At 36.1% G+C, this 14848-nt stretch overlaps 1 protein-coding gene across 3 annotated transcripts in view; it reads right to left on the reverse strand.

Moving 5' to 3' along the window:
• The window catches only part of MYO16 (myosin XVI), a 548145-nt gene that overhangs the window by 428212 nt on the left and 105085 nt on the right, over nucleotides 1-14848 (reverse strand). The window contains exon 1 of one of the 3 annotated variants that reach the window (XM_019731062.3): nucleotides 6844-7249. The exons of the other annotated variants lie outside the window; for them this stretch is intronic. Within the exon in view, the coding sequence (XP_019586621.3) occupies nucleotides 6844-6871 (28 nt within the window). The 5' untranslated portion in view covers nucleotides 6872-7249. Of the gene's footprint in view, nucleotides 1-6843; nucleotides 7250-14848 lie in introns of those variants that run through there. 3 annotated transcript variants of the gene reach the window in all.

Here is a 14848-nt window from a genome sequence, read left to right on the forward strand (position 1 = left end):
TTAATAACTCAGAGGTCACTTCTTGAGAGAAGTCATCCCTTACCAACCTATTTAAAATTGCCCCTCTCCCGATCCTGCTCCCAGGTCACTTATTAGATCTTTAAATGGTTTTATTTCCTTCACATGAGTTGTTGCTAACAAAAATATTTATCTACATGTTTGTTTACTTGTTTATTCTCTGTCTCACTACTGGCATTTCACGATGGAAAGGATGTTAGCTGGCTTGATTATCATTGTATCTTTAGCCCTTAGACCAGTGCTCAGAAAAGAATCAGTAATATTTCTTGAACTAATTAATAAATACATGAATTAATGATTAATACAGAAAGAAAATGAAGTCAACTTAATCCATCCAGCTCAGTTAAGTTACGAGTGCATGTTTATGTCTCTAAAGTGACACAAATTGTAAACTACTCATTGAGAACATAAAAAGCCCCCTTCTCTCATTCACCAAACCTACAGAAAGAGAGTATCACATTTAAATAACAGATGTCAGGTAAGGACATAGGTGTGGAACCCTCCAGACAAAATCACAAGCCTTTAATAATGCAATGTCAGCACTGTAGCAATACACAAGGATATATCATTGGATGGACCATCAGAACACAAGTAGCCATGACATTCCTAAGAGTCTATAAAAGTGAAAGATGTAAACAATACAGTCAAATGTTGAATAACAGACATATACTACAATGTTTTATGAGTTGATACACATTATTCAACTTTGTTTCTTCATAACTGTTAACACAGGAAGAATATAGATATAAAATTAGATAGATAGATGATAGATAGAGACAGAAATAAAGATACTCGTAAACAGAAAGAGAGATCATTAGCACATTTATTATGTCTATCTTTTTCTTAATTGTGTTAGGTTTATGAGTCGTAGGTTTATCACTAGCACATGAGCATTACTTATTTTCTCTTTTATTCTAATAATAGTCAATAAAATAGTGTTGATAAAATATTCTTATAATTCTTGTAAATATATAAAATATTCATATAATTATCAACATAATATTATAAGTATCAGTTTGGAACAGTTTTGCTATGTATTGAAACTAATTTATTTAGCAGAATTATTGGTACTATTGATCTACAGATCTTATGTTATTAAATTTAAATATATTATTATATTGTTTATATTTAAATACATTAATATATTATTTATTATAATATGTACATTAAATATAATAATATATTATTAAATTAAATGGTTGGGTAAATTTTTTAAGACATGATTGGGAATTTTATTTTCATTTAAGATTAGTTAAATAACTTTAGTTTTGAATGAAGACATAAATATTTGAGGATACCTAATAAAAGTATAAGAAAATAATTAGAAGCTATTTCCCTTATTATATATTAAAGTCACTATAAAGCCATAATAACCTAAACATAATGGCCATGAACTAGACAAACCAATCAGTGTAATGTAACAGAAACCTGAACTAGATCAAAAAACATTTTGGAATTTAAAATGTGACAAAAATGTAATTTTGATCCAGTGGATATGATATATGTAGAAATAAAAAGTAATAAAAAAAGTACCCTTTCTGCATCACACATACATCTTAATTTTTCAAGATTAGAATTCAAAATATAAAAATAAAAGTTTAGAATAAGATGTTGAGGACAATCATTTAGTTTTAGGAATAACAGACAACCTAAAGCAATAATAAAACCAAAATCCATAAAGGAAAAAAGAGACCTATATCATTTCTGTACAATTATGAGAAAATTAGACGCCCAAAATACCCAAAGCAAAGACAAAAGAAAAAATAGGAAAGTTATCTTCAGCACCTATCCAGAGAAATGTTAGTATTTCCTAACATAAAAGAGTACATAAAATTAATTTTAAAATTATAAACGATTCAGTATGAAAATGAGGACAGATATAAAGAAATAGGGCTAATAAAAAATGAGGAAAACACCTTAATTACCAGTAAAATAAAATTAGAGCCTTATAAGAAACTATATTTCAACCATAGAGTTGACAGCATTTGAATAGAACACCATCCCAGGCTGGCAAGGATGCAGGGATGTTCATTCTGGGCTGGTGGTGGGAATCTGAAGTGCTAGAGTCTACTGGAAAGAAATCTGGCAGTTCCTACAAGCCTTAAAAACTACACAAGCCATTTGATTTAGCAATACTGCTTTTGTGAATCAATACTCTAGTAATGTAAGCCAAAATACTGAAATATAGTGTTTTAATGCCTATAAAAAAGGGAAGAGTTTACAAATACAACAACTGGCTTAATAAAGCTACAGAATATCACTTAACTTATCAAAACAAGAATAATTTTGTATGTCTTCATTGACCAGAAAAGATGCCCAGGTTATTACGGGAGAGAGGAACATCTGAGTTAAAGGTGTGTATTTGGGAAAATGCAGACCTTGTTTAAAGTCATAGGAATGGATGAGTTCAACCAGGGATTTTGCAAAGTATCGTGGCCAACCTCTAAGAAGGAGAGAAAGCCAGCAATGAGGCAGAGGAAAAGTTGCCAGTAAAATAGGAGAAAAATCACAGTATTTTACAAGAAGAGATAGTAGTCAAATGAGAAATTAACGTGAGGAAGGACTAGTGTTCCTTAGATTTGGGCACATAAAGATGGTTTAACTGAAGTGGATTCAGTGGAGTGCTAAACGGAGCAATCTGAAGAGTGAAAAAGGAGAGGTGGGCCAGAGATAATGTGTACGTACTCATATAAGAAATTTTCCAAGGTGAGATTATGAAAACAAGGAAATGGGGTGGCGGTCAGAAAGAAATATGAAGTCAAGGGGGATTGCTTGATTACATGAAGATGGCTATATTAGGCCATGTGTTTATGCTGATGGAAATGGAGCAGTAGAGAACAGACTGATGATGTGGGATAAAAAATGGATAACTGAAGGAGTGAGGCAACGGAGGATAGAGTCCAGAGCACACTGGCTTTAGAAACATGGAGGGACAATTAATTACAGAACAGAAGTAGGCAGAGGAATTCATATGTCGGCAACGTTGTAGATTTAATGATGGGAAGACACAGGAGTTATATGTAATGGTTTCTATTTTTCTAGGGTGGGAGATCTAAGGGGTCTCTCAGCAAGAACAACCATGCCTACTGGGCAAACACAGTAAGAATGAGAAAGAGTGTTGCCTGTATGAAACTAGCATGCTTTTGCTCTGACATCTTCCTTCAATGATCATCCAACTACCTTGGTGTAAGGAAGACAAGTTGGAAAGTTAGGTTCAACCTAGATTAGGCATTTGTCGCTTGAGTTCAACAGAGGGCGACGAGGATGAGGGAATGGAATGGCTTCAGTGATGGACTAGGGATCTGGTTTAGGCAAAGAGTGGCCTAAGAGAGAGTGAAGCAATCGTAGGACCAACATGTTGGTGTTTCTATGAGCTTGTAGACTTGACAAGTGAACAGCATGTATGTACAATGTGGGAAAGACTGGCGAAAGCATTTGAATGGGGGTAACATTTGTGAGAATGAGTGATGAGAAAAAAAATAAGGTGACCTTGGTATTGTAAATCTTGTTTAACATGCAAAATGTTTACCTTTCTGGTATAATTCATCCTTAGTTGCTGTGAATGAATTAGCAGTTCTGGAATGTATTCATTTTAAATAACTTTAACCTTCCTCTTACCGTAAACCATGCTGCTCCAACCCTAAATACTTCACCATGAATTAAACTAGGGATGATATAGCCCAGGCACAGTTGTGGCAACACTTTGATTCCTGAGGCACAAGAGAGACTATAACAGGGCAGCCTTCAAGCTTCTGCTCCAGTTCGTTAAGAGTAAACCAGAAATATAGCTCCAAGTTTTCACAAGGCACTAAAACTCTGAGCCCATTACTCCCTCAAGTTTCATTTCTCATTTCTGCTTGCACCTCAGCCAAGGCATCTGGCCAAGTTCACATGTCACTCTCACCAGGAATGACTCAGAGATAGAATCGTACTGCAGATCCATCTTAGATACTTCTTGGCCACGAAGATACAAGAAACGTCAGCACTTTTTGTAGCGGTGTTCCTAAACTTTCCTGTGACATCTTGCTTCCATGATAAATTTTTATACTGCAATTTTTAACATGTCTATATATGATATACAGAACATACAGAATTACGCTAGTTCCCAGAGAGTCACAAAGGAATCTGGGTCGTGATAGAAAGCCAAGCCATTTCTTTCTTTGAATATTCTCTTACATTCTCTGAAAATTTTGTTTTTCTAATTGTAAAAGTAAAACATGCCCATTGTAAACACTTTTGAAAATATAGGGCAGTTTACGAAAGTAATTAATAATTCTGTCATTACAATTAATTATATAAATAACTATATTAAACATTTGTCATAATATATGAATAGTTATACTTTATATTTATATATCATTAATCATAATTATAATTATAATTAATACAATTAATACAGTTATGTTATATATAATTATATTAACTGATATTCCATAAGCCAGAGTTAACTAATGCGGGCATTTGAGTTTAGATCTTTCAGTATATGCATATTTTAACAGTAAATAACGAGTGCTTCCCTATATGAGTAAAAGTTCCTTGTAAGCATTCTTCATGGGTCTCCCAACATTCTGGCATAGGCTCCCTTACTAGGATTCAGTTGTTGCACTTTTTCAGAAGCTTTTGCTCCTGCCCTGGAATCTGACTACTTCCTGCATTGTTACCCAGCTTGGAAGTGGAAGTGGTGCAGTAATAAACCAGAGTCATAATGAAAAGACAGGCATGTGGAAAAAAGAAAGCACGCTGAGTAAGAAATGGATGCGAAGAATGGGAACCAACTGACCTCATTAATAGAACAAGCAGTATAAGGGAACCCACTACGGGAACATCATATGCAGCAGGAACAATGATTAAACTGTGGGTTACAATCCTTATCAATAAACATTTCTGATTCTGTAAACACCCTCATTTTGCCTTCCAAATTCTTTTCAACTTTCAATATCCAGCTCAAGACTGCAATGTCCCTTGACTAGTAACACACAATGAAATACAATTTCTGAACTCCTTTAGCACATTGTAGCATTCTGCCAGAGAAGTTAACATTTGACAATATTCATGCTTTTTCCCCATTTTAGAGATATTGGCAAACACGGCGTTTAGAACATAGTCAGATCTTTAGCATGCAGATGGTAATTACTTTCATAAATTCATCAGGAACATTTTTTCCAGGTATTTGGAACATTTCACTATTCATTAATTTTAGATTTTATCTGGATTGCAAGAATTATCTCAAATGCTTCCATTGAACAGACATCATCATTTCCTTTAATTTTCTGAAATTCTAAACTCAAATAGCTGAAAGAAAACAAAAGTAATACAAGGCAGGAAAGGGCAGTCTCATGATATATTTAGCAACCAACTGTGCCCTGAACCTCCCAAGTTCATGTCACTCTGTCCCTTTGAGCTTTTAACCATGTTCCATGGCTGCCTTCCATCAGATATGTCCCCTCTGCCTGATGAGTGAGTACCCGGTTCCTTATAGAAATGGTGCAGAGGGTTTCAGGAATTTCCTCTGCAGAGGCACAGAAAGGAGACATAATGACATTCTGCTAGTGCAGTGAAACATGAGGGGCAATATAAAAACCAGTCGAGAGTGCTGTGCTATATATATCTCACCAAGATAATAACCCCAAGACTTCAGGGATTAAGACAAAAGGCTATTCTCATAATTCCTAAATATGCTGCACATACCCAATTTTTATTAATTAAAGAGCTAGTTTTCAAACTTACAAATCAATCTATGCGTTCCTTTTGAGTTGAAATTGTTCTGCAAACCAAAAACATGCCTCTTTTGGGTATGCTGAAAAGCAAGGCATTTTTATTTTCATTCATCAGTTTTAATTCCTACATACACCCCCCACAAAAGACAAGAGGAAGGTAAATATTTTCTCCTTCTCAATTATCATTATTTTTCAGTTTCCTTTAGTGCAAAACTCACGATCCTTTCAAAACATGTGTTTTTTAACGATGTGACTTAAATGTAACATTGTAATGTCCTTTGCCAACAAAACTGTCATCCTAAAAGGAAACCATGACCTACAAATGGCATCTGTAACTTTAAGATGATGACACAAATGTACAGAAGTTTTCAGAAGGGCTACTGGACAAAAATGTGTATCTAACAAGCCATCTGTGCTATAAATGTGTCTCCCTCCTTCATTATTACCATCCGGAGAAGGTTCAGATGCAGCTTTTATCTAGCTCAGAAAATTCTGTTAAAATTCAGGCATTGGAGTAACCCTTGATGGACCCACCCAAAAAGCCAGTGACAAACTATTTTTTTCACCTTACTGTGCAGAGCATTTGGTACAGATGTCACTGGAGTCCCTGAGCACTGCAAGGTGAATGATGCAAGGACAAAAGTTTACAGTCAAGGATAATCCTAAAAATAAAGCTTATAAGTTGAGCATTGGATGTAGGCATATGCAGTCAAACTTGAGAATAAAATAATCACTGAATGGCCTCAGTCATATATTAATGTATTAAGTTTTATGCAAACACATTATTAATATATGCTGATATCTAGAAATATTCTTATAAAATTCCTTTTTATGGATTGCTTTTGAAACATTTCTGTGTGCATGTATCTTTTTCTTAAAAAGCAAAAGTTTTAAAGATTTCTCTACTATGAGCATTTGGCTGACCCTGGAATTATTGCAGAACCTGAAATTAAGAGGAAACACATTTAGCATGTGAAACATCTTTCAAAGTCACCATTCTATGTCACTCACCCGGACGTGGCATACCAGAAGACCTGTCTTAATTTTGACATCTGCATAAAACAATATTTCAAGACAACCATATGAGCAAAATATCAGGTTTACTTACAGCACTTGATAAAATGATAGTGAGACATCTTCCCATCTCAGACAGAAATCTTGCTACAGGTTCCAGCATTTCTCTTCTACAACTGCCGTCCCCAGGAAATGCATTATTTAGAGCCCTGACTCAGGTAACAATTTACCTCAGGATGCATTATTGAACCCAGGCTCTGTTTCATGATCATGCAAAAAGCTTCAAACTCATTCTCATTCAGCAGCTGGAGTTGAGATAAAGCCTCTCAGTAGGTCTGGAGCCACCACTGCTGCACGTGCTATTGTAGTGCCCTTGATTGACAGGGCTCCTAGTGCCACAATCCCGGGAATAGTCAGTTCTAATTGGTGCTCACATGCAGCCACATTCTGCCGGCACGGAGGTGTGCTGCAGTGCGGCTCTCCCAGTCCTGCCCGTTAATGGCTCTTCAATAGCTTTCAAATGGCAGCAAACTAGCTGATGAGTGGGCTGGAGAGAAGCAACTAACGAAGGATCCTAAATCTTATTTGTGCACATTGTCCATGAGCCAAATGTGACCAGATTCTTAGCTGGTGGCAGAGCTGATTATTTTTAGTTGCCACCAGTTGCTGTGTGTGAATAGGAAATTGATAGCAGGATCTCAAAATAACCACCTCTTAGAATCAGGGGTCTTTTGATCTTCCTCTAGTAATGAAGAAATTGCATTATATTTCACAACACATCTTTTTGGTTTTCTATGCAGAATGTAAAACTTAGAATTATCCACAAAAAGCTTTCGGTTTGCATAGCTTTACAGATTTAGGATTCTGCTACCTCTGCAGATTGCAATGAATTTCACTGTACAACTGGGTGAAGTAAGTCTGGCTGAATTGCAATCAGAAAGAAAGAAACATATGTCTTCAAGGGTTATTGCAATAAAAATAAATATACTCATAATGCAATAACTACGTTAGCCAAAGCAAAAGATCACATTTAAGTCACAAATGCCAATTATTTTTTTTTTCAAAAATTGATACTTTTTTCATGATCTTCTTTGAAAATGACCTGACATAGTATAGAATTTGTATTTCAGATTTTGAGGGTATTACAAAGGCAGATATGAACAGTATGTTAAACACGCATGACTTTTCTCTCTTGGGTCAGCCCTCTCTCCAAGTCTCCAAGTGTACTTGCTTTTCCTAATAAATTTCTGGCTGTCCTACGATACAAAACAACAACAACAAAAAAAAAAAAAAACAAAAAAAAACACGCACATCGTCCTATAGCAGAAGTCTAGGTTTTAGATTGGCACACCAAGCAAAACTCAAAGAGTAGTGCCCTTATTAAACACAAAGATTATAAATTTCAAATCTACACAACAAAGGATCATGACTTGAATTTTCACTAAGGAATTATGCTAAACATTTTCGTAGTAAAATGGCGAAAAAGAAGGCCAAGGTTTGAATCAGAATGGCTTGTGTTCAAATCCACATTCTACCAGTTAAAACAGTAGAAACATATGCATCAACTTGGACAAGTTATTTAACCTCCTAGTGACTCAGTTTCCTCATCTACACATGGGAAGTACAATTCCTAACCCTTATTCTGAAGGTTAGAAAAATGCATATAAAAATTCTAGTTTATAATGCTGATGTTCAATAAAAAGTTACTATTAACAAGGAAAAAACATTTAGCTATACATCAAAGGGCTGCAATGGACACTTTAGCTTAGTTTCCCAAGAATTAGAACGAGGATTTTTACCTTTCACCACTAATGTATATTCCTCATGTATTCATTCATTCCACAGTTATTTACTGAGAGTCACTGATAGGCAAGTCACCATTTTAAGTGCTTTTCGGCAATAAAAAGATGTAGAAAACATAGCCTACATATACAGGAATATATAGCCTATCATTCAGAATTTTCTTGTGTATTTTGAAATATTCCCTAATAAACTGTAAGATGCAATTATTAACGTCTGTTATTAAACAGTGAGCAAGGCTGTCTCCAATGAACTCAATACAAGTCTTCCTACGAGCATACAGTAATTATGAGTTTATGTGAATGCTGCCTACAGTCTCTTTGGGGAAGGTACTATCCATCTAGGTAGCCCTCATCTTAATACAAAGGCATGTTGTCTACATAACCTTCCTTAAGTATGTGAATGTCTTCGTTTTCTGCAAATTACATGCGGCCATATGATTATCTCAAAAAATATCTTAAGACAACTGATTTCTATGACACCATTTACTCTTTGAAACGAAAAAGGAAAATGTAAGAGACTCAGAGAAGCATGGTGTACGCTTGACAAAGAAACCATGTCCTTAAAAATATGGCTGATTGGAGCCCTAAAAATTGCTTGTTAAATAATTTACTTAACTATTGCTCTTGTAGGAACTGACCAAAATTCCCTGTGAACAGTAACATCTGTCCCCATATCCTAGTAGCTCATTACCAAATGTGTTTATTACTCATTTATTCATTTATTCCATAAATATTTGGCAAGTCATTGTTTTTGCTATTCAGTATACACTGGGAAGGATAACTTCATGTCTGCTCTCAAGCGCTTATAATTTGGGAAATACAGACAATTAATCAAGCCAGCACCCTGAAATGTGCTGGGGGTTACAACATGGGAAATGTAGCCCCTCTAAAACAACTGCTAGGCACTAAAGGAAGCTATCCACGCAATTCATTATTAGCTTTATTAAAGTACTTAGAATCTGCATCATATGTATGAATCGTATATACACATACTTCCCCCAGATTAAGAGATTCTCTCTCATTTTTTTGTCTCCAGAAACCACATGTTTTCATGCTGAAAACACTGTTAGAACTACATTTAATCACATATATATCTTTATAGTTTTGTTGTCAAACAAAAATTAGTTTAAAATGCAGGCATTAATATAGGTGGAAAATAATTTTGGCTCTATTAACTTAAATCCATTTGTAAAGTATAATAATGGTAATTTAAAATTGATTAAAATTTCTTCATCTCTGCCCATCCTTAAGAAACTAAACTCAGTAGTAGGACATACCACTAAAGGTTCTTTGGGTTCCTTCTGGGGAACCCAAATCTGGGGTTCTTTGAAGCTGAAATGTTAAATATAATATCAGAGATGGTGATGATGGTAGCAATGAAAAACCTGACTAGATTATATTGTTAGCGATTTACATATTTTGCAGAATATGATGAGTAAGTACAAAATGAAATCATGTTTTTAAAAAGAAGAGGTTGTTCCTCATTGCTACAAAACTTAAACACTAATAAAGTACAAGTATTTTATTATCTTTCAGAATTATTACAATAAAAAATGTTCTCAATGAATGTCACATACAATATTTCAAAAGAAATTTGAAATAATAAATTCCTTTTTCTCTTTTATACACGAAACAGCTGTTCACTACTCATAATGATTTCTGATACAAACATGCAATTTCTTTTCTTTCAAATGTTAGCATCATTGTATACCAGATTTCCACAAATAAGGCTAAATTATTTCCCAGCCAAAAAAAAATGAAACTGAAATGAGTCTAGTAACAGACAAGCATTTAAGAATTACACACTTGCTTATTATTAAATAACTTTTAAAATGGGCTATGTGTGATACACAGCTTCAAAATAGTTTTTTCTAATGAAAGCTCCCAGGTAGGATACTACTCCATTTAGACCCCTATTTGGAGGGATCTATTATGCCAGTCTTTTCATAAATAATAACTAAATCTAATAATTCTGCATTTTTTTTCACTTTAGTAAATGATATAATTAAAACTCAAGTTTACAAAACCCACTAGCTTAGGTAGTGTGTGTATACAAAATAGGTTACTACAAAAATTCCAAATGAAGCTATAAATCACATGCACAAATTGTAATGCAAAGTCAAGCTCTGTGACACAAGCATCTTTGCCTCTGCTCTGGGAATAGATTGGGGCTTATAAACACTAGACTTTCATCAAGAAAGTCACACAGAGGTTTAGGGACTTTGATCCACAGGTAACCTCCACAAAGTGGCTGGAAATTAAATTCATGGTATCTCTTCTCACAAATATTGACTGCTTCTGGGTGGATGGAGTCAAGATCCTCTCTTCTGGGAACAATACTCTGGTTTAAACATTTGGGGCCCTAGAAGGCTTAAAGGGTCCTTTTCTGATGGCTGCAAGGAAGGGAAAGTTCTAAATTGTGAAGAAGAAAAAAGCAACATAAACTCAGTTCTTGCTAGAAAATCAGTCTCACTGGTCATCCCCCAGGAGCCCTCCAGACAAGGATCAAGCTGGCCTTGCCTGACCGATCAGATCCCTGCCTTTCTGGTCAGATCCCCTCCACAGTCTGCCACCTGTTAGGGCTGATCGGGATTTGAGCCAATCTAGTAAACCACTCCCTATTGGATTCCACACTCCTCACCTTCAGGCAGCCTCACAAGTCTCCTAACAGAACAAATGGACATTTAATTTAGATGTAGAAAATTGTGGGGTGAACAGAGGAGGGAATTATAATATAGATTTCCATTGCTAAAAAAAAAAAAAAAAGTAGGGTTTATTGTGGACCACCCTCTCTGTGGCAGCTGAGCTGTGAGGATGCTAACCCAGCTGAGAATTTCTTTAGTGCCTAAATATAAATATGAGTATGTAATATAAGGGCTGAAAATTACTCATCAGCATTTACACTAATATTTTCACAGAACAGCAAAGTAAAAAGAGAACACAATTTTAAAATTGCTCCAAAAAAGACTGAAAATTCCCCCTTTATATAATGCAGTATAGAGTAATATAACAACACACATATGGTGCATTGATATGGATATATATCTACACACACACACACACACACACACACACACACACTACATGGAATGCTCTGATTGTCATCTGATTATCTACACTCCCTTTGTGATTTGTTTTCTCCCTAATCAAAATGAAATGCTTTGAATTCTAATGAGTATCAATTAAATTAAGTATCTAGGAAAGGAAATTTGTACAACATTTGCAAATTTATTCAGTTGCATGTTAACACCACTTTGAAGTATCTCCAGCATACGTGTTACAAGTCTCTAGGATGACTTGCCCATTTGCAGATATTGTTTTACCTCACTATAATTTGACCTTGAATAAGACTTTGCATACCTTTACTGTAACTAAGAAATGGACAATATTAGTGTGTTTGTATGACGATACGTAGGCTTGTGTGCATGTGTGTGCTATGACGCATGTATGTAAATCATGAATTAAGTATTCTCTGACTTGTTCTTCAATGCATTTGAGGGAGTTAACAGCTTGATGTAACTAGTGGAATAATCAAATAAATGAACTGTCACCGATGATGAAGAGTACTACAGAGACCAATGATGGCCTAACTACTAAGAGAAAGTTGAGAAATGAGGCTCTAATTTTGAGGGCAGATCTATATAGTACAGTCACCTAGAATATCTGAAGTAGTTTGATGATCTAAAAGATAATATCAGTTTTCCTAAAAAGGATGATAGAAATTTTGAGGCAACTAAATTTGGAGCCTCTTCTTCAGACTTTCCCAACTGACACAGTTTTTTAAAAAGTACATGTCTCTGTTGAATCATGTCCTTATCTACAACTTAACCACCCGTTTTATCTACATACACACTAGTTATTTATTCAATTTCTATGCATCTTTTGAAATTAACTTGGAGCCAGTTAAACCTACAAACTCTTCTCACTGTAGAGACAGTGTATAGCTCTGGGGAGATTTGGAGAATTATCATCCCAGACTCGTTTGTTTACATTTCAGTGATAAAGCAAGTGACTTTCCACTCCTCTCCTCCCTGAAGATTTGTTTAATTTTCTCCCTCTCCCTCTCCCTCCCCCTCCCCTCCCCCTCCCCCTCCCTCCCTCTCCCCCTCCCCTCCCCTCTTCCTCCCTCCCCCTCCCCACCCCCTCCCCTCCCCCTCCCCCTCCCTCTCCCTCTCTGATGGGAAGATATGCCAAAAGAATATAAAAGCTTACTTTTCTAATTCTGTGGTTCCACTCCTGTGCTACAACCTACTGCACATACAGGGTAAGATCAGGCTTTCAATGCATTGTTCTGTGGGGACTGGGCTCAGCAAACCAGTGTTAGGGTGCTCTGTGAACAGAAAGCAGTCTGTTGTCTGATCCATGATCCATGACTTCATGTTGCCTGTCAAAAGCTTCCTTTCCTCTTCCCTTCCCTCCCCACTTCCCCTCTTTTCTCCTTATCTCTATCTCTACAGCATCTCTATCTCTTTCTCTCGCCTTAACACTCATATGGGTGATTGGAGGATCTTAGAGTGAAGCAATAAACACAAGTAAAATCTACCTATACTGGGGAGACTAATGAAACTGTAGAAGGATGGCACACCCTTTCCATCACCAAGGCTGTTCCAATGGGTGACCCTTCTTTACTTTTACATCAGTGAACATGCTTGGATAGCAGTCCTGTCTCTGCCACTCCCTGAAGGTCAGACTACCTGTTTGAGGTTGAAATGTCAGATGAAAATGGAGGCAATAATACCTATTGCACAGAATTCTTATTCACAGACTAGGAACTCAACAAGTGTATGTCCAACCAGTATTTTCAAAACATTTTGTATTATTGACCAAATGTTATCTTTATATAAGTGAAAATATTTATTATCTGATTTGTCCTGAATATATCACCACCTTTCGGTACAGCCTTGCAGGTATCAATGACTTATAAAACCCATTCACAGTAAATATTTACCCCATGTTTACTATGGGCCAGGCACTAAAAATGTAACTCCACAGAATTCTATCAACCCTGGAAATATATGCTGTGTATTGTGCACACAACAGTTGTGAATCAGACTAGACGCTGCCTTATGGAGTTTACAAATAGTATTACAGACCATAGACATACGGTCTATATAGACCATATAGAAATAGGATTATGGAAAGACTATGCATGGGATCATAAATGAATGGTATTATGAGGCAGACAACCAACGCTTGAGGGTTTGGAGCATGTCCTGAAGAAACAGTACCTAAGCCGACACCTGCTAATAAGTAGAAAGAAATTAGGTAAAGGAAGTGAGCAGAGGGGATGTGCAGATGTTCATGAGATGCTCAGACAACAGCAACAACAACAAAAGTTTGATATGCCTAAAGGAGAAGTACACGGAATGGCTGGGTGAAAGGTGAGTCAAGAGAAGTCATCAGAGGCTATTTTGGAAGCGAGGGGGCAGATGGTTCCATTCCCTCTCATGAATCATAAAGAGACAAGGGAAATTTGAATCCCAGAGAGGGAGGTGATTTGCAACTTATGAATATCACTCTGATTGCAGGCAGTGATTGGAGCAGGAAACAATAAGAATGATATTGTCGTTTGGAAGCTGTGGGGGAATTCAAGGCAACTTGGATTGCTCCAGCAGCCACAGCAAAGGCAGCGATAAGTAGTGAGAGCAGAGAGCCCATCCTTCAACGCAAATATAAGTTCCTCCAATACCTCCGTGAAACCCTGCTCCCTGTATTTCTGTTCCCTTCATTGTAAACTTCTTTCTTCAGAGATCTTACCCAGCCCTTTCCCCAGTGTCCTCACAAGGGTAGACGTGATCTAGTGTGCTATTTCTTTCATTTATCTCATATCACCAAACCTAGACGTATCTCTTCTCTAGAAACCCAAATTCCAGAAGTCTTGAACATAGAATTAGCATCAGAAGAATGAATTTGGGATGCAAAACAAAAAAGTCACTTGAACTAATCGTCCCTAGTGTTTTTCAGCACTCCTTCCTCTGTTCTTCAGTGTGGCTTCAATCTCTCAGAATTGTCCTAAAACGCAGTTAGTCAAAAAAATAAATATGTAGTGTCATTCCCTTTAACACTTGCAGACAAACTATTCAGATTAGTTGAAAAACGTTTTAATTATAAATAAACTTCTAAGTGAACAGTTCTGGGAAGTGACTTCAACTTTTTCTTTAGGCTTGATTTTACAAAGCAAACAATTAAAAAGTGCTTATTATGTGCCACACATAATTCTAAACACTTTATAGGTATCAATTCATTTAATCCTGGGAACAGACCTAAGCAGTAGGCACTATTGTGGTTTTTTTTTAA

The sequence above is a fragment of the Rhinolophus sinicus genome, chromosome 16 (assembly GCF_057876585.1).
Source record: "Rhinolophus sinicus isolate RSI-liver-muscle chromosome 16, RSI-T2T, whole genome shotgun sequence".
NCBI lineage: Eukaryota > Metazoa > Chordata > Mammalia > Chiroptera > Rhinolophidae > Rhinolophus > Rhinolophus sinicus.